The sequence below is a fragment of the Panthera tigris genome, chromosome D2 (assembly GCF_018350195.1).
Source record: "Panthera tigris isolate Pti1 chromosome D2, P.tigris_Pti1_mat1.1, whole genome shotgun sequence".
Classification (NCBI taxonomy): Eukaryota; Metazoa; Chordata; class Mammalia; order Carnivora; family Felidae; genus Panthera; species Panthera tigris.
The window spans coordinates 70823088-70843793 of record NC_056670.1 but is presented as its reverse complement, the minus strand read 5'-3'; the positions used below and the strand labels follow the sequence as shown (position 1 = coordinate 70843793).

Genomic DNA, 20706 nt, shown 5'->3' with positions numbered 1-20706 from the left:
CCAGACTTCTGGCCAAGGATACAGTTCTCTGCACATGCTCTGTGGCACCCTCTCTGAGGCTCGCTCTCTCTTAGCCCTGATCCCACATCTGTCATTGCTGACCTCCACTGCATCGTCAACCCTACAAGGGCTGGGACTGCTTATGGCATCTTTTTCATCACTGAATTCCTGGATTCCGACTCGTGGCACAGAGTAGGCACTCCAGAGTATTTACAGAGTGAAGAAGCAAATGACACAGCAGTTGTTCCCATTTAATGAGCAGTTATGTGCCGGGCACAGTGCTGCAAAGTTTATACTTCCTAGATGGTCTTAAATTATCTTACAATAAACTCCGATTTTTCCCAAACCCCTATTAAGATCCAAAGCCAGTTAACTGCCTCACCCAAGGGAAACACTGCTTGTAACTAGACACTCAGACCATCTTTTTCCAAAAGCCGGAGCACATAGAAAGACCCACAGCGGTAACCCAGAGGAGAGCTCCCCATCTGCCACCAAAGCCCCATCTGCTCACTCTCCCACGTGCATCGTGAACACTCCACGCCCTAATCTTCTAAGTGCTCCTTCCTCCTAACCTCTTCCCTAAGGCCTCTCCTACCTTCCCTGCCTTTCCCAAGGCCAGCCCAAGCCTCCCTTCTTCCAGAGAGCCTTCTCCAAGCCCTGCGAGCCTGTGTGCCCCCAGAGAACTCATTGGCTGAACAATCATCCAAAAATTAATAATAATGGTTCACATTTATGAAGCACATACAATGTACCAGGTACTGCACTAGGCATTTCATATATATTGTCTCGTTTAAATTTTCACAATAATCCCATGAGATAGGTATCATTATTTCCATTTTACAATGAGGAAGTTGAAATGTACAAGGATTAAGTAACTTGTCCTCCTTGGGAGGAAAGGGTCGGCCGTAGAACTGAGACCCTGTTCTATACAGCTCTAGGGGCTAGGCCGCACTCTTGTGCACTGTTTAATCTTTAATTTGTGTATTTGTTGTCTCCTAAATTAGACTGTAAGCATTGTGAGCAAGGACGCAGGTATACCTTGTTTCCTCTGCGCTGTGCCACGCTTTCACGGTAGGCTCATAAAACGTTTGCTGAACAACTAAAGTTAGAGATCCTGTCAGAAAAGAATACGCCTAAGAAAACACTACAGATGTTCGATTTGAAGTTTTAATTGCCAGGGCAGAATAGTTTTTCAAAAATTACTGGTTTCAACAATCATCAACTCTTAACTGTAATTTGAAAAGATTCACATCCTGAAAAATGACTTCCATTGAATTAATTAGCTAAAGTGGATAAAACTTCCTTCCCTTACCCTCTTGGAATAAATCTGCCCCCGAAAGGGTGAAACTGGCTGAAATTTAAAAAGAACCAGCCCCTGGCAGATTACCTAGGACAGACTAGGCCCTCAACAAACATTGAATTGTACTAAATGGAAAGTGTTTTACTTGTACTTTGGAGAAATTGGACTAGCATGATCCTGTCCAACCTCGGAATTAACTACCAGAGAGGCCTGATTTCACCCTTGTGACATGTGGCAACAGGCTAAACAAAATGGATTCACTGCAAAACGTACTGGCCAATCATTTTTACTCTGAGGGAAGATTCATTTCTGAAAAGGGAAGCAAGAGGTATGTTACAGTTCTTGGTTTTGATCAAGGTATGAATTTGTCTCCTAAACTCAAAATGCAGTCTATCCACTTAACAACTCATTTTCAAATATTAATCTTGAAAATACCTCATATATTTTTTCCTTATAATGTTAACAGGAAGCGAGGAGAAACCACTAAGTAAACAAAAAGGAAAACTCTGCCTGTAAACCTCATTTAAATGTTAATCTGGTCAACCCTAAAAAACCATTTGAAGGCTGATCCAATTGAACAAAGAAACCTATAAAGTAATAATATCAAAATGGTTGAAAACAGCAACACAATTGAAAAAAACGTCATGTCAGCATCTGCACATAGGATAATGTCCCACCTCTGAAAAACAGGGATAATTATGTTAATTGCAAAACTGTTATCAGAAAATACTAATCGGACAGAAAAGAAAATGCTAATTGGGCGTACAAATTAAAAGGAGTACAGAGAAAAGCCAGTGAGATGAACTGATGTGTGGTAAAAGTAGTTTATAGAAGAAAACGCCCGGCAAATAAAATAGAACTGAAAAAATGGAAACCAATCTTCGGCTAGGAAAAAACATTCTTCAAATACCACAAAGATGGCTTACTTATCATTATGTATGAGTTCATTCCCAAGAGGGAATGTAAAAAGGAAAAATAAAAGTTAGTACGGCCAAAATGTTTTCAGATTTAACCTCCTATCAAGGTAAATTGGAAGGTATCACAGCTAAAAACATTAACTCTAAGAAAATAAAAACATTAGTTTTCTAAATGCAATGTATCAGTTACTAGAACTAGATGATTATAATCTAAACTCTAAACTTTTTCTCACTTCAGCAAAGTAGGGGAGCTGGATATTACAGAGCCAGTCAGACAATTGACATGCATAATTTGGTAGATGCTAGCATATACAGTTACAAAAGAAAACAAGGACAGAAAACACAGGCCTCGGGATAAAAATGACTCTTCACTGGGAGAACATGAAAACCATCTTTCTTTTTCTAAGTACTTATTTCTGTAATAAGGCAGGATCAGCCTGATAGGTAAAGGATGTAAATAATGAAATACATTTTTTAATTCCAATTCCCATTTTTTAATTCAATATTAACCTGTATTCAATGTTAAAATTAAAGGATTCTTGGCATTTTAAGTTAAAAAATAATATAAAATGTAAATGTCACTGTTTTCATAAATTTCAGTTACATTCTTCTAACATAAAGGTGCTGCAGACTGTGTATAAGAAAGGAAAATTAAAAGCTGTCCTCAAGTCTAAAACCGTCATCTCCCTCAGTGTAATGACTGCTCTTCATTCAAGAAAACGCTTTCTTGATTTGATACATGTTTTCCCAAGAGCTTGTAGTAGAGCTTAAATGATTTTTAAACATTTCCCACATATCACTTAAAATAACAACTGTACTAAATTTGTTTTCGTTCTCATACTTAATTTTAAAAACCCATTTGATTTTCATCTGACCATAAAAACTATTCTATTGCAGTTGGTTTATTGTTTTTGTTTTTTAAGTTGGGTGAATTTTACTGTGCTATATCACACACTCTAAACATAGAAAGAGAATGACATTTTTTTAAATTAGCAAAGTACTGGTTTCTCCCACAGGATGCATTTTTCAGTTTGGGCAACTCTCCCTGAGGAAGGAGAAACAACCAAAGTAGAGCAAACTGGACCTCTTATTATTAAAAAGGCAGCAAGACATTTCCTCTTTAGTTACTACTCTTGTGTTAGGCTGTTAGGGTATCTGAATGTCTGTCTATGCTGGTGCCTAAAATCCTCCAAGGAGAGCGTCCAGGAAGAGAGAACAAGAAAGGAAACAGATGGCCTCGCTGCTCTGCGAAGGCTTGGAAGCGGTCTAGACCACGTACTCGACCAGACCCTCCAAACTCCCATTTCACAACAATCAATACGATGCAGCTGAGTTGGGCCGCGAGGCCAACGAAGGCAAGACCGGCAGGATTAGGAAACCGGGTCCGCGGGCGGCCTCCTCCCAGAGTCGCCCCCCGCTCCCTCCCCCACGCCCCCGGCAGGGGCACACCTTCCTCCCCACCCCACCTTCCAAAGTCAACACGACAGCAAGCCAAACCCAAGCCCGAGCCGTGTCTGGCCGTTTCTTTTGTCCTGCTCCACGGTGATCACTTTTTTCCAGAGCAGGTTAACGGTCCGGGAGTCCCGGGGTGCGCCCTACGGCCCCGCCAGGTGCTCCCGATCCCCCGGCCCATCAAGGAATCAGGCGACCCGGCGCCGGCCGGGGCACCCGCCCACCCCCTCCCCCGTGGACGCACAGGGACCCGCGCCGGCCCGGGGCAGGACGGCGAGGAGGGGGCCTGCTCCGAGCCAGGCCGCTCGGCCCGGGCGCCCCGACGGCCCCGCCGTGCCCCGGAGCGCCAGCCCCGGCCTCGCCCCTCCGCGGAAACCGGGCCGCCGAGGCCCCGGGCCGAGGCCGCAGGGAGCGTAGGCCGCCGCCATCCCCGGCCTGTCGTGCGCCCGCTGCCCCGCGGCCTTACCGCCTCCACGGCGTGCTGCAGGATGGAGGTGAACTTGGAGAACATCTTGTCCCGGGACTGCAGCAGCCTCTCCCGGGACGACCTGGAGAGCTCCTCGATCCGCCGCCGCCGCCCCTGCTGCGGCTGCCGGGGCCGCTCCAGAGTGAAGGCCGGTGCGGGCGGAGAGGACGAGCAGAGGGCCGAGGCGGGCCCGGGCCCGGCCGCTTCCGGGGTGTGCGGGCGGCGCGGCGGCTCCGGCGGGCGCTGGGACGCGGCGGGCGGCGAGGAGGGCGTTCGGCACGGACTCGGGGGTCCCGCGACGCTCCGGCGGCGGTTGCGGCTCCGGCTCGGACACGGTGGCAGCCCGGCTCGGGTTCCTTCCGCCCGCTCTGCCCGCCGCGGCCTGCAGGGGGCGCCGCCGCGGCCCGGGGAGGCCCGGACCGGGCCTTACCAGCGGCGGGGCGGCCGGACACCGCGGGGGCGGGGGGGAGGCGCGGGAGGCCGCGGCCGGCTGGGGGCGGGAGCCGGGCGAGCGGACACGGTCGTCCTCACGTTTGAAAAATTCAGCCAGCCTCGTCCTCACGTTTGAAAAATTCAGCCAGCCTCCGTTTTGTTTCTCCAGGGGAAGTGGCAGGTGTATTTTGTAGGGAAACGTAGCCATACCCGTACATAATATTCCGAGGCTCGTCTTTTAAGGGCAGATTTGGAAGACTGGTAAGAAACAGCAAAGTATTCCTAAGGCAAAAATGGACCGTGCATTTAAATGCTAAGAAGGAGAACAAATCAACTCATGTTGGTGAAATGGCTTTGCTGACTGGAAATTACATTATTGTTAATTGTTGATTATTCAACATTAAGACAGGAAGCCCCAAATGGACCGATGGTGAGGTGGTTCAGTTAATAGTTGGTAACATGTTTGCTCGGTGCAGGGCATTCGGTATTGCATTTTCTATTCTGTTTATCAGATGAAACTGGAAAACAGGGAAAGAATCTGAAGGGCTTCTGTCTGCTAAATGCCTAGAACAGGTAAGAGGGGCTACGATGTAAGCACTAGGCTGGAGGTTTCTTAAAAAAATACCATGTGACAGGATATTAGTCAAGCTTTGAAAAACACAATTCGGGCTGGTAAATTTTAGGTTGGGTTGATTCAAGTTATGAAAATGTTCAGATCCTGGAGAACTTCGTGTTTGTTTTTGCTAGTATTGGTATTTTATCAAAAGGACCGTTAAGTTCTCGATAAGGTGAGGGTGGAGTAAGTTTTGCATAACCGGTGATGAAACCGTGTATTTGTAATTGAATTAGTTGAATAGGAAACACAAGCAGAAAAGTGGCAGCAGCGTGGAGTGGTGTTAAGAGGCAGTCTCTGGAGGTGGAGGTGGGTAGCCTAAATTTAAATCCCGGCTCTGCCACTCACCATGGCAAATTACTTGATCTCTATGCGCTTTAGTTTCTTCACCTGCAGAATTGGGGAGAAGAGCACCTGTCACAGGAGGTTGTGTGGGATTTGTTAACATATGTAGGATGCTTTACGTAGACGTGTCCAGTAAATAGCAAAGCAATACATTGGCATTTGCTATTACCATTATTATTAGTAGTAATAGTAGTATTTAACAAAATAAGATGACCAGAAATCAAGGTTAAGGAGGAGGTTTAACTGCAGATCTCCCCTGACCTTCGGTGGGGTTATGTCCCCATAATTACATCCTAAGTTGAAAAGGTCTGAAGTCAAAATGCATTTAATACACTTAACCTACTGAACATCAGTCTGCCTACCTACCTGCCTACCTAAATGCGCTCAGAACACCCACGCCTACATTAACTACCGTTGGTCAAAATCATCTAACGCAAAGCCTGTTTCATAATAGTGTTTGGATACCTCATATGATTTATTGAAAACTGTACCGAAAGGGAAAAGCAGAATGATTTTAAGTGCATCCTTTGTTTACTCTTGTGATCTAGTGGCTGACTGGGAGCTGCTGCCCAGCGTCCCGAGAATACCCTACGGCACGTCACTAGCCTGGGAACAGATCCACATAAGATTCGAAGTATGGTTTCTACTGAATGCGTATCACTCTCACACCATCAAAAAGTCAAAAGATCTTAAGTCTAACTGTTGTAAACAAGGGACTACCTGTAGTTTTGTCTTCTTTTCTCCTCTGTTTCTGTTGCTTGTATCCTTGCAGATAAATCTGACTTTAATTTTCTGTGTACAGGTCTCCAGAGCGCTGGAGGCATCCTTCTGTTGTTTGCTAAAAATGAAAATGTGCTCCCTACCAAATTTTGGCTAATTGTGCCTGCTTCAACCAAGAGCACATATCTTTTTTTATTATGCATACAGCTTAAGGTGGTTAGTCATATTATTAGCCATAATTATTTTCCTGACCTAATTGTCGTACAGTTATGTGGTGTCTTGTATTTTCATAATGCCTCACAACCACTAATTGTATAAAGGGGTCTGTTTAACACAGGCTTACTTAGAGTTGTTTGGATTTGATGATGCCTGTCTTTGTATACTTATTATAAACGTAATAAAAAATGTTTTGTTCCAGATTAATATCAGTATTTGGGATGATGATGTCTCTACCCGATTATCTCAGTTCCAAGACATACAGGTTGGGACTAGAATTGTCATTGAGCAGCTCCCCTTACTTCTCATCCTCGGAAGCCTATAGTGATGCCACCATTACCACCTGCCTTATGCATGGGCACAGCTGGACCTCCTTCAACAAAGTGTGATTTCAGGGAAGCATACAGGCTTCCCTGGCTTCCAAAACACTTAGAAATGGGAACTTAACGTTTCTTAATTAGAACTGTATTTCTTTATTCCTTTGGTTTAAGCCAGATAAGAAATTTAGTCCATGCTAAAAATTAAAGTACTCTTGGGAGAGAGAACACATCAAATCCTATCATTCCTTACACTTCAGGATGAATGAACTTGTGAAGTTTTTTTCTGAATGATCAGTGAGGACACAGAAAAATCCACAAAATTGAAATGCAGGCTGAAGTTGAAAAAAGAGGAAGGAGAGTCAGATGATACCTACTTCCAAAGTGTGGCAGACTTCCGGTTAAGTTGAATTTAACAACATTTCTTTCCAAAGTGCCACTACAGCTACAATAAAGGGACTTCTCAGAGTATAAGCCAGACGAAGAACACACAAATTAAGAGAGGAAATGGTAACAAAAATTTGAAAATTGGAAATTTATGGTAAAGGGAATAATTGACAGGGTACCCTAAGAAAGCTGAATCCTACGGCAACAATTAAGAAAACTAAGACCCAAAATGATATATTAACATATTCACAGAACCTCCCAATAGCTCTGAAATTCATAGCAGTAAGAACCTCTGGAAATAGAGGTAAAAGTGGGACTGAATATAGCAGGATGGACTGAAAGTTTGTTTGGAAGTAGATAGATCCATTACCACTGCACAAGATTGCCCCCTTTTTACCCTAGTTTTAGATTTGAGACCAATTCCAGGAAAGATCGGAGGCTCCATATTGACCAGGTGGGAGGGAAGAAGAGGGTAAAGTGAAGGTAGATATTATATATATTGAGCACACATCCCCAACCCTCATCCTCTTTTTGGCCCCCAGAATAAAGGCATCAGGCTGATCCCCCCCGGAAGAAGATAGGGAGAGTCTTCTCTGGAGAATCTGATTTGTCTAAGGGAAAAGACCTAGAGTCTGAAGAGAACCCAGATAATTCTACAGTACAGTTTCCAGTTGACAAGCTCTGTATGCATGCTTGGAGCTCACACTGAGTTTTTTCATGCACTTCTCTTAAATGCAATCAGAGAGTCTGGGGTCCTCAACAGTTTGAGGAAAGTTAATGATAGAGAACAAAGAAAAGGTAGGACAAGGAAAAAAACTCGGAAGAAACAGAATTGATTACACTCAATAGATAGGGAGAGATGGAAAAGAAAACTTAAAAAAAATACATAAGATCATTAATATTCTCAGATAAAAGATACAGCATCTGTAAAACAAGAATGGCATTGCTATTTTTTAAAAGCAGCATTTAGAATACAAAAAAAGGAAATCTTAGAGATCAAGAATATGATAACAGAAATGAAAAATAACGTTAAAAGGATAGAAAATAAACTTGAAAATTTTTCTCCAAGACTAGAGCAAAAATGATATGGAGATGAAAAATGGGAAATTTTTTCAAAAGTCAGACTGCTAGTTTAAAGAATCCAACATCTGAATAATTGTAGTCAAGAGAGAAAATCACTGAACTAATAATTCAATACAATTTTACAGATCTGAAAGACATGAATTTTCAATTAAATACCGAACGATGAATGAAAATGGACTCACTCCAGTGGTGGTTGTTGTGAAATTCAGAACACTGAGTTCAAAGAAACATCCTACACGATTTCCAATGACAGAAAAAAAGAAGTCCCTACAAAGAGTTAAGAATTACAATGGCATGACACTTTTCAACAACATCATGAGAAATGGGAAGGCATTGGGGCAATGCCTTTAAAATTCTGAGGTAGGGGCACCTGGGTGGCTCAGTCAGTTAAGCGTCCAACTTTTGGTTTCGGGTCAAGTCTTGATCACATGGTTCAGAGTTTGAACCCCACATTGGACTCGGTGCTGGTAGTGAGGAGTCTGCTTTGGATTCTCTTTCTCTCCCTCTCTCTTTCTCCCCCTCCTGCTCTCTTTCTCTCTCTAAATAAATTATATATATATATATTTATATATTTATATGTATATTAAATATATATTTATATATTTATATGTATATATAAATGTATATATATATACACACACACATACATACATATATATGTATATTTCGGAGGTAAAATAATTTCAGTCCAGAATTCTATACCAAGAAACGGTCAGTGAAGTATGAGGATAAAAAATACCTTTTCGGACATACAAGTTATTGAAAATTTCTTCTACCTTGCAGTTTTTCTCAGGAAGCTATCAGAAGATGTGTTCCATCAAAACTCAGGGAGCAAACCTAAGGGAAAAAAGGTAAAGAAATCAGATAACAGAGCCCATCATAAAAGGGAGGCGAAGGAAATTCCTAGGATGATGGTGAAGCAGAACTCCAGCATGACAACTATGCATCAGACTGGGACAGCTAACCAACCAGTCCAGATTGGAGCAGGTCTGAAGGTGAAACTGATAGATGAATTGTCTACGTGTTTGAGAAAATTTACAAAATAGGAGAGTCTGATGTTGAATTAGTGATAAATACAACGAGAACCAAGCAGAGAAAAAAACTAGATCATTATGAACACCAAGAAAAATAAAATACTCTATTGGAATAAGTAATCATAGTCTATACATGGCTCAACTGTAAATACATCTGTATAAACATAGTAATGTAAACACTAACTAAATTTATGGTGTTGCTGCTATATTTGGAAGATGAAAGAATGGATATGTGTTGAAGTGGGGGGGGGGTGGGTAATGTGTGTGAGAAAGAGGTGGGGAGGGGAGAGAGAGAGGGAAGCTAAATCCTCATCATCTGTAGGGAGGAAACATTAGATATTGCTTAAAACTGAAATATCATGAAGTGAAATTACAGGCATATTATTTAAAGAAAGTAAGTAAATAATAAGAGTCTACTCAAGGTGTTGAAATAGATTGCCTCTCTGGAGCAGGAAATTGGGAATTTTGGAGGAAGGATAGGGGCTTTCAAAACAAACCATGTGAAGTTTCTTGACTAAACTATATCCTGGTGTGACTGATCTCCTCTTTGTTTGGCAAGGGGAGAAAGGAGAGGCAAGAGACCATTTTTGGTCCTTTAAAAAAAGCTCGTACAAAATTATAAAGGTTAATTACTATAGGGCTAAAGAAGAGGGTACACTTGAAAGATGTAAGAGGAACCAAATTTTTGCAAGTGATTAAATAGGAGTGAAGGAAGAAAAAAGCAGAGATGTTGCTAGCTTGGAGTTTCTAGCTTGGATGAGTTAGGTGAAGATGCCATTAATTGAGATATAGAAAGATAATGAGTTTTGTTTTGTTTTTTTTTTTAGACATGTTAGATTTGCTTACCTATATGGTGAATCTAGGTGACCACATCTAGTACAGGATGATGAATTTGGATTAGGAAGTCAGGAGCTCTGGACTGGAAATAAAGACTGGTTAAGTTCTCTTTATAGGTGGTAAATGAGATAGAGAAATAAGTGAGATATTTCAGGGAGATGGTACAGTGAAAGAAAAAAAGAATCAATACAAACTTGAGGACTCCCTGCAATTTAAGGGTTGCAATATAGAGGAGGAATTCATTGGAAAAGAGCAAAGAGATGGGGAAACATGTCGTGAAAAAGTTCAGGGAGAAGTGATCTTCTAAAACTGGGAATTTGGTTCAAGATAAAATGGTGAATTGGCATAGGCTATAGGTTTCATTTCCTGAACTCAACCCTATAGCTGCCATAGAAACAAAAGGGAAGCCAATAGAGCTCAGAAAATCACATAGCAGCTGTGAAAACTCCTTGGTCAATAGAGCAGACAGCTCTGGTATCTGGTGCCACATTCCCTTCGCCCATTTCTGATTGTAGTTGTAGCTGCAGTGGGCAGTTCTGTGCAACAAGCTCAGACTCACCTCACGGTGACAGCATCTCATCTCGGTCTCATGACACCCTCTTTAGAATTTCTGCCACCGAAAATTCTGTATGGGGAGCTTGCTCCTTCCAAATGCATGATGGAGAACCCATGAGGTTCTAAGCCGACAACGCTTAGCCGACAGGGGATGGGATCTAGTAGATAAATACTCCAGTGCCCTGTCTATCTGGTGAGAAGCAATTTTAAGAGGTGTTCTGAGCACTTTTCAGGAGGTCCCAGTGAAATCAAGTACCCCACAGTAGTGATCTCAGTAGACTTCTTATGCCTTTCTTCCTTCCTTCTTATTCTGTCTGCACCCTCATTTCCCAAGATCTGAAGTCAACTACTTAGAGTCGGGTCTTCGTCTCGGGCTCTGCTTTTGAGGAAACCCACCGTGTGTGGGAATTCGAGTAGCAGAAGTCCAGAGGAGAAGGCCAAGTGCCATAAATTGGGTAAGGACCAAGGAAGATACACCTTCATCCCATAGGCCAGAAAATTAATTACAGTAAAGGCAACAATTCCTGGAATTGAGCAGTGCCCTATTAGGTCCAGTGGCATGTGATTAAGAAAAAAATCCCAAATAATAGCGACTTAAAGAAGTTTCTTTCTCGTTCAGGTGAAAGAATTTTGCCTGGTAGGTAGCCAGGACTAGCATCAGCACATTATCATGGAGAGACACACTCAACTGTCTGCGTACCATTCAGCACTGCCACACTCATGACCACTTCAGGGTCCCATGTAGGTGTTCCAGTTTCCAGTTTGGGGGAAAGTAGCAGGAGGAAGCAAGGGGGAAAGGGGAACCTCTTCCCTTTTAACAAATTCTTTCTGGAAGTTCCACACTTCTGCTTATATTTCATCAGCCAGAATTTATGTAACCACACCTGGTAGTTGGGAAATGTAGTGTTTAATTCTGAGTAACCACCAGAAAAATAAAGATGCAAAGCATAACTTTTGGATTCAGTACAAAACATTTTGCTCAATCCAGTGCTTAATATGGGAAAAAAGAAAAAAATCTATATAAAAGCATGAAAAATAGAAAACATAAAATGGGCTTTTGTATTAATTATAATAAACATAAATGGACTAAACTCACCAGTTGAAAGCCAGAGACATATAGATTGGATTTTTGAAAATATCTAGTACTATGTTTTCTAGAAGAGGTATGTTTAAAAAAATTTTGTTTAATGTTTACTTATTTTTGAGACAGAGAGAGACAGAACATGAACGGGGGAGGGTCAGAGAGAGGGAGACACAGAATCTGAAACAGGCTCCAGGCTCTGAGCGGTCAGCACCGAGCCCGACACGGGGCTCGAACTCACGGACCGCAAGATCATGACCTGGGCCGAAGTCGGCCGCTTGACCGACTGAGCCACCCAGGCGCCCAGAAGAGATATGTTTAAAAAGGGAAGAGAAAGCCTGCAATAAAGGAATAGAAAAAGATATACCATAGAAATACGAATCAAAGAAAAACTAGGGTAACAACTATAGACAGAATTGAAGATGAAAATCATCACAAAGGTAAAAACAGATATAACGTATTGATAAAATAATAATGGATCAAGAAGACACAATGCTTATGTTCGTAAGTACACTTGATATAGACACAAAATATATAAAGCAGTAACTGAAAGAACTACAAAGAGAATAAGCTAGAGTAAGGGGAGAGATGATTTGGGGAAGTCTTTTATTTTTTAAATGTGTATTTATTTTTGAGAGAGAGAGAGAGAGAGCCCTATGAGTGGGGGAGGGGCAGAGACAGAGGGAGACAGAAGATCCAAAGTGACCTCTGCACGAACAGCAGAGAACCAGATGCGGGCTCAGTCAAACTCACAAACCATGAGATCATGACCTGAGCCAAAAAGTTGGACGCATAACCAACTGAGTCACCCAGGTGCCTCAGGGGAAGTCTTACCTTACATAAAGTGGCCAAAGAAGTCTTCTCTGAGGAGGTGCCATATGAATGAATGAATTAGCTTTGTGAATAGGAGAGAGAACATTTCTGGCGGAGAGAACAGCAAAGTGCAAACGCCTTATGATGGGAAAGACTTTGTGGCATATGTGAGGAAGGCAGGGAGGCTGGAGTCGGTAGGTGATTGAGGAGAGGAAAATAGTTGAATATGCAATTAGGGAGGTGGCAGGGAGTCAGAACAGTAGAGTAGAGCAGTGATTCTCAATGCTGTCAAATCCAAAGGTTCCCCCCTTTCTTCATGTAAAAATGTTAATAAAAGTATAACAAACACAGAAAACTCAGATGTGTAAAACACAATGAATAATCACAAAGTGAACATCCAGGACTGTCGGCACCCACATCGAGAGAGCGCACTGCCTGCACTTCAGAAGCCTCTTTTTTTTTTCTTTTAATGTTTATTTTTGAGAGAGAGTGTGAGCAGAGCGGTGCAGAGAGAGAGGGAGACGCGGAATCCGAAGCAGGCTTCAGGCTCTAAGCTGTCAGCACAGAGCCCGACGAAGGACTCGACCTCACGGACCACGAGATCATGACCTGAGCTGAAGTTAGCCACTTAACCGAGCCTCCCGGGGGCCCCTTGCTTCAGAAGCCTCTTAATGCCCATTTCCAACCATTAACCCTTGCCATGAGCTATCACTATTGTGACTTCTAACACCATACGTTAGTTTTGCCTCAGTTTGAACTTTACATACACGAAATAATGTAAGATATATTCTGTCATTGTTGGGTGCAGTGTTCTAAAAGTCAAGTTTATGGTTCTGATCGTCTATATCCTTAGTGATTGCTTGTTGTGTCAGCTTTTGAAAGATGTGATGAAGTCATCCACTATGATTGTAGCTTTTTTTTTTTTAACTGTCATGACAATTTTTGTTCTATATATTTTAAAGCTATGTTATATGTATATTCAGATTTTGACTTTTGGTAACTTATTGATGGATTGACTCCTTTATCCTTATGCATGTCCCTTTTATGAGAATAATGCTTCTTGCCTTAAACTCTGTGTTTCAATGTAAGTATAGTTGGTTACTGTTTGCATTGTGTGTTTCCCCATTTTATTACTTTCAAACTTTGTGTGTGCTTAAAAAATAAGATGGGTCTGTTAACAACATATTACGTTTTTTTTTTTCACCCAGAACAGTCTTAGTTCTTTACTTGGAATATTTAATCCTTTTAATGTGATTGCTGATCTATTTGGGATTTTTGTCTATCATCTGTTTGTTTTCTCTGTTATCTGTTTTTTGTTTCCTTTTCATTCATGTCTTACCTTCCTTGGATTAATCAAGACTTTTTTTATTTCCATTTTTTCTTTTTGTTTGTTAATCTGTTAGTTATAATTATTTAATATTAATATTTTAATATTGTGATGTTTATGTAACAAATTAACAAAATTTGTTACTTATACTTTTTTCTTTTTCTTTTATTTTTTTTGTTCTTTTTTTAAAATGTTTATTTTTGAAAGAGAGTGAGAGACAAGTGTGAGCAGGGGAGGGGCAGAGAGAGGGGAGACAAAGAATCCAAAGCAGTCACTAGGTTCTGAGCTGTCAGCACAGAGCCCAACATGGGGCTCAAACCCATGAACCATGAGATTGTGACCTGAGCTGAAGTCGGACGCTCAACTGACTGAGCCACCCAGGTGCCCCGAACTTTATGTATTTTTTTTAATGTTTATTTATTTTTGAGAGAGAGAGACAGGGAGACAGAGCACAAGCAGGGGAGGAGCAGAGAGAGAGGGAAACACAGAATCTGAAGCAGGCGCCAGGCTCTGAGCTGTCAGCACAGAGCTCGACGCAGGGCTCAAACTCATGATCCTTGAGATCTTGATCTGAGCCAAGTTGGTTGCTTAACCGACTGAGCCACCCAAGCGCTTACTCTTTTTCTTTTAATAGTTAGCTTAGAGATTATAAGATATATCTTTGACATATTTTAATATAAATTATTACCTTTGTCACTTCTATGATAATGCTAGGACCTTAGAATACTGTAATTTCACCAATTAGCTTTTGGAATTGTCTGTGGATCATTGTCAGACATTGTATACAAATATATATAGTTTAAACCATAAGACATTACTATCATTATTATGAGCAGTGAACATCCACTTATATTTACTATGTATTTATTTGCTCCTCATTCTTCCCTTCAATTCCTGATTTCTCTCTAGGTTATTTTCTTTCTAGCCTAAAGAAATTCCTTGAGTTTTGTTTTTTGGGTTTTTTTTTTCTTTTTTTGCTTGAAAACATCCTTATTTCACCTTTATTTTGAAGGATATTGTTACCGTTAGGTATTATTTTGTCTTTATCCGTTTATTCACTTATTTCACTTTCAATGCTGAATAATATTTTGCTGCGATTTTTGATTGGTACATAGTTTTTTATTTTAGCATCCTAAAGATGTTATTCCATTTTTCTGACTTCCATTCCTTTTTTTGAGAAGTCAGATGTCAGTTTTACTATTGCTTTATTGAAGGTAATGTATCCTGCAGCATGATTTTGCCAATTTATAAGAAACCTAGAGAATATGGGAATATTTTTATTTTTATTTATTTTTGTTTTAAATATAATGTATTGTCAAGTTGGTTTACATACAACACCCAGTGTTCATCCCAACAGGTGCCCTCCTCAATGCCCAACACCTGTTTCCCCCTTTCCTCCACCCCTCCATCTACCCTCAGTTTGTTCTCTGTATTTAAGAGTCTCTTATGGTTTGCCTCCCTCCCTCTCTGTTTGTAACTATTTGTTCCCCTTCCCTCCCCCCATGGTCTTCTGTTAAGTTTCTCAAGATGAGAAACTTTCACTCGTATGAGTGAAAACATATGATATCTGTCCTTCTCTGACTGACTTATTTCACTCAACGTAATACCTTCCAGTTCCAACCACATTGCTGCAAAAGGCATGATTTTATTCTTTCTCATTGCCAAGTAGTATCCCATTGTTATGTATGGAAATAGATCTTAAGACTGCAAGGTCAGGATGGAAGGAATATAAAGTTGGATGAAGCCAAATATTGGGCCATTAATGAGAGATTCCGGATTCAGTGTGTTGGATAAGCATGGAATAGATCTGATTATTTGGTTGGTTGGTTGGTTGACTCAAAATCTGGACCCAAAGGTACCTTCCATTAAATGAAATAGAAATGTCAAATTTCTTTCATATATTGTAGAGGAAGCTATTCAGGAAATTGGAAGGTTGAAGGAAACTGGAATACTAGTGGATTAATCATGTCAAACCTGCTCACCCACCCTCCCATTATATCCCAGAGGACCCACAGGACACAATCTTTACCAAAGCAGTGAGAAATAGAGTCATGAGGGGAGACCCACATCCTTGAAGGGTTCTGTGGTGGTTCTTCTCGAGGCCAGTAACTGCAGTTGGGAACTACTAGCATCCCCTGAATGAAATGGGGATGATGGGATCTAGGTTGGCAGGGACCAAGTGCAGCATTTAATTACCAAAGTCAGGGTAGATGTAGCTACCATAATGGGCAACAGAGGGAAAGGAGTAATTACAGTAGCCTAATCTGAAGAGATGTTTGGCATTAGCTAGTTAATTATGGTGTCCCTACAGTTAAGGTAGATGGGTATCCCTACTAAGTCTTACTTGATCTCTTACTCAAAGTCTAATGAACAGAAGTCTGACTTGAATCATCAAGACAGAGAGCCTCATCTCCTCAGTTGTTTCACAGATCTGAGTCATTTCCCAGACTTGAGTCATTTTACTGATCTGAAGTCACTTAAATGAAGGTGGCAGGGGGGAAGCCAGGCAGTCTTGAGAAAGGACCATGCCATGCTGCCAAATATTTATATTGTTGGTATTCTTTCTAACCTTCCTCCAAGGGATGTGTTTTCTTTTTAGCAGGGTGACTATGTGCTGGGGAAAGAGAAAAAGTAAGACTTAAAAGGGAATACTAGATCCTAGCTCTGAACTAACACTAATTCTTAGACACCCAAGAGACTGTAGCCCAACAGTCAGACTAGGGCCTTAAAAAAAATCATTGTCATGTGATCAATGGATTTTTGGCTCAGGTTCTTTTCATAGTGCTCCCAGTGGGTGTCTGGATCTACCCTGTGGGTATTTGCTCAGTTTTACAATGCATAACTGGAGTAGACACACTCAGCAACTGGCAGAATCCACACTGATTCCCTGACTCATGGAGTGAGTGCTATTATGGCAGAAGAGACCAGGTAGAAGCTACCAGAACTGCCTCTAGAGTGCCGGAGACTAGTGCCACTATTAAGGATCGAAAGGATGCGGTGATGGTGATTCCAACCATGTCTCCATTCAACTTGCCTATTTACCTTACAGAAAGCAGATGAAACTTATACAACCACAGTGGATTTTTGTAAACTTAATCAGGTGGTAACTCTGATTGCAGCTGTTGTTCCAGATGTGCTTTCATCGCTAAAGCAAATCAGTAGATCCTCTTGCACCTGGCTCACAGCTATTAATAAGGCAAATGTATTTTCCTCTATGGCAGAGATCAGCAACTTTTCTGTAAATGGTCAGATGGAAAATATTTTAGGATTTATGGGCCATAGATCTGTGTCACAGATACTCAAATCTGCATTGTAGTGCAAAAGCATCTATAGACGATATGTAAATAAATGGGCATGGTTGTGTTCCAATAAAACTTTATTGGGGCGCCTGGGTGGCTCAGTCGGTTAAGCGTCCGACTTCATCTCAGGTCACGATCTCGCGGTCCGTGAGTTCGAGCCCCGCGTCGGGCTCTGGGCTGATGGCTCAGAGCCTGGAGCCTGCTTCCGATTCTGTGTCTCCCTCTCTCTCTGCCCCTCCCCCGTTCATGCTCTGCCTCTCTCTGTCTCATAAATAAATAAATGTTAAAAAATTAAAAAAAAAAACTTTATTAACAAAAACAGGTGGTGGGCCAGATTTTGTCTTTGGGCCATGGTTTGCTGACCTTTTGTAAAGATCAAAGTACGATCTGTTTTCAGCAGATAGAGCCAACAATACACCTTCACTGTTCTAGCTGAAAGATATATAAACTCTCTACCTCTCTGTCATAATCTGGTGTGCAGAGACTTTGATTACCCCTCCATTCCATAGCACATCATGCTACTTTAATACATTGATGATATTCTGCTGACCGCCAAACAGCCAGTAATAACAACTTCGTGCATGTTGTTAGGATACGTGGGAAATAAAGCCCCCCCAAAATGTAGAGGTTTGCCACCTTGGTGACATTACTAAGGAATCAGAGGTCTGGGGCACATCACGATATCTTTCCATGTGAAGAACAAGTTGCGACATCTGGCCCCATGCTACCAGCGATAAAGATGTAGAATGCCTAGTAGGCGCCTTTGGAGTCTGGAAACGATATACACCTCATTTTTGCCCACTACTCTGACCCATTTACTAAATGACCCAAAGAGCTGCCAATTTTGAGTTGGTCCTCAAACAATAGAAGGTTTTGCAACTGGTTCAGGCTGCGGTATAAGCTGCTTTGCCACATGGGCCATAAGACCCAACAGATTCAATGATGTATGAAATGTCAGCAGAAGATTTTTGACTGTATGGAGCATTTGGCAGGCTCTTCTACATGAGCTGCAGTACAGACTCTCAGGATTTTGGAGCAAAGCCATACAACATTCTATATATAACTATGCTTTTTTTTTTCTTTTTAAGCAACTTCTTGCTTACTATGAGGCCTTAGTATAGACTGAATGCTTGGCAGTGGACCACTAAATTACCATGAGATCTGAGCTTTGCTTTATGCCCTGCGTGTCGTGTGATGCATGAAGTCAGCCATTAATTGGGGCATGCATAGCACCATTCCGTATATACAAGACAGGGCTCAAGAAGATTCTGAAGATGCAAGTTAAGTTGCATGAGGGAGTGGCCCAGATGACCACGGACTGACTTCAACGACAACGTTTTTTCCCATTTATTACTTATGGCCTCATGAAGAATTCTCTGACCAGTTTGCCAAGGAAGAAGAAATTCTGGTTTGGTTTACAGATGGTTTTACATGATACCACCTGACAGCGGACGGCTATAGCACTAGCCCCACTCCAAGATGAGCCTGCAAAACAGTGAAGGGAAGCCTCCCGGAGAGCAGAACCTAGAACAGGACACCAGGTCGTTTGCTTTTCCTGAAAGTAGAGGTGGCCAGAGATATGGGTGGGTCTCCACTGGTTCCTGGGTTTGGCTGCATGGTCAGAAAGTTGGAAAGAACACGACTGAAAGACTGGTGACAAGGAGGACTAGACAAGAAGTATGCAGAGAGAGCTCTCAAAAGGGGAGCAGAGTATAAATATATTTGCATCCCATGTAAATGCTCTTCAGAGGTAGCTGTACAGAGTTTTAATCAGCTGGAGAAGGCGATCCATTTTGTGGACATCAGTGAGCCTATGTCTCCAACCACTCCTCTTATTTCCCAGCGGGCTTACAAGGTGGCCACCTCAGCAAGGAGGGGAGGTTAACATAGGATAAGAAACGTGGACTTCCATTCACCAAGACCAATATAGCAAAGCCACTGCAGCGTGTCCAACCTGCCAATAGCAGAGACCAACACTGAGCCCCTGATATAAACCCATTCCCTGTGGGCATAAGTCAATTTCCTGTGGCAGCTTGATTCAACTGCGCTATTTTCATCAAGGAAGGGGCAGCATTTTGTGCCCACTGGAATGGACACTTGCTCTGGATATGGATTTGCTTTTCATCCCTCAGTGCTTTGGCAAGAACCATAATTTATGGACTTAAAAATCTATTTACTGTTATTGTGTTGCATACAGCATTGCTTCTGATCAAATAACTTATTTTACAGCAAATGAAATGTGGCAATTGGTCCATACTGCTCATGCAATTCCCGGAGCTTACCATATTTCTTATAATCCTGAGGCAGCTGGCTTGCTAAACAGTGGTATCACATTTTAAAAGCTCGGTGACAGTGAAGTGACGGTGTCATGCAGTGTTGGGGCAGCATGTCCTAGGATGCAGTGTATGCGCCAATAAATCAGCAATATTTGGAGCTGTTTCTCCTGGAACACGATTTATGGGTCTGGAAATTAAGGGTGGAAATGGGTGTGTAAAATTTGTTTTTCATCTGCATAACTTCAGACTCTGCTGGCTTAAAAGTCTTAGCTGTAAAGAGAGGAATGTTTCCAAAAAGGAGACACAATAGCAATTCCATTGACCTGGAAGTTAGGATTGAGACCTGCCCACTCTGGGTTTCTTGCCAACGAGTTAACAAGCAAACAAGGAGGGGATTGCACTGGCTGGGGTCATTTATCCTGACTCTAAAAGGAGAGTTGGGTTGCTACTACTCAGTAGGAGCAAGGAGAAATATGTCTAGAACGCAGGATATCCCCTGGGCTGCTTCCATGTCCTATGATAACAGTCAGTGGAAAATTACAACAATCAATTCAGGCTGTATTGCCAATGGCCCAGTCTCTTCTGGAACAAAGGTTTGAGTCAAAAGAAACCACAGCCAGCCTGAGGCACTTGCTGAGGGTAAGGGAAATACGAAATTAGGAGTAGAAGGTGGTATACACAAGTTACAACCATACGACCAGTTGCAGAAATAAGGGCTAAAGCAGTGGTGAGTAATTCTTCCTTATTTTTATATATGTTGCTGTATGTGTGTGGGTACCAAGAAGTTGTTTTCTCCCCCCCCCTTATTCCCCTATCATCTCAGTATTTAAATTATAGCATATATATAATAGAGAGAGCATAAATTAGCTCAAAGAAGAATGAACATCACCCGTAGCCTCTCTGGGAAATATGGTTAATGTGGTTTTAGTTATATACGGGATAACTGTACATGTTAGGTAGAAACTTGATGTTTTAATTGTCTTCATTTGGAAATTGTAATTTAAAGAGATGTGTATGTGTGCTAAGGTGACAAGGAATCCATTGACTGCTGGAGGCTTTGTAGTGTGGGGAATCGGTGGCTGAACTACATCTCCCACAATTCCCTCCCTTCTACGTTTCCAGCTAGGGTGTGCCACGAGAGACATTTTTGTGTGAGATTTGCAGGGCAAACGCACGGCGGCAGCCATGTAGTTGTTTATGCTCAGAGGGTTGGGGAAGGGTCTCTGGGGGTGCTTC

At 41.9% G+C, this 20706-nt stretch overlaps 1 protein-coding gene and 1 long non-coding RNA gene across 7 annotated transcripts in view; one reads left to right on the top strand and one right to left on the bottom strand.

Moving 5' to 3' along the window:
- Positions 1-4475, bottom strand: part of FHIP2A (FHF complex subunit HOOK interacting protein 2A) — a 37008-nt gene extending 32533 nt beyond the window's left edge. For 3 of the 4 annotated variants that reach the window (XM_042960149.1, XM_042960150.1, XM_042960152.1), the window contains exon 1: positions 4136-4474. In XM_042960149.1, coding sequence (XP_042816083.1) covers positions 4136-4180 — 45 coding nt within the window. In that variant the 5' untranslated portion in view covers positions 4181-4474. Of the gene's footprint in view, positions 1-4135 lie in introns of all 4 variants that reach the window. The other variant, XM_042960151.1, reaches the window with a different exon arrangement.
- Positions 4476-4612: 137 nt separating this feature from the next.
- On the top strand, positions 4613-9402 carry LOC102956955. Of its 3 annotated transcripts, XR_006209080.1 has the most exons (5): positions 4613-5140; positions 6074-6159; positions 7039-7178; positions 8374-8608; positions 9032-9402. It is a non-coding gene; the product is annotated as an uncharacterized LOC102956955 (long non-coding RNA). The 3 variants fall into 3 exon arrangements; XR_006209081.1 differs by lacking the exon at positions 7039-7178 and having other exon boundaries at positions 4613-4828; XR_006209079.1 differs by lacking the exon at positions 7039-7178.
- Positions 9403-20706: the final 11304 nt, after the last annotated feature.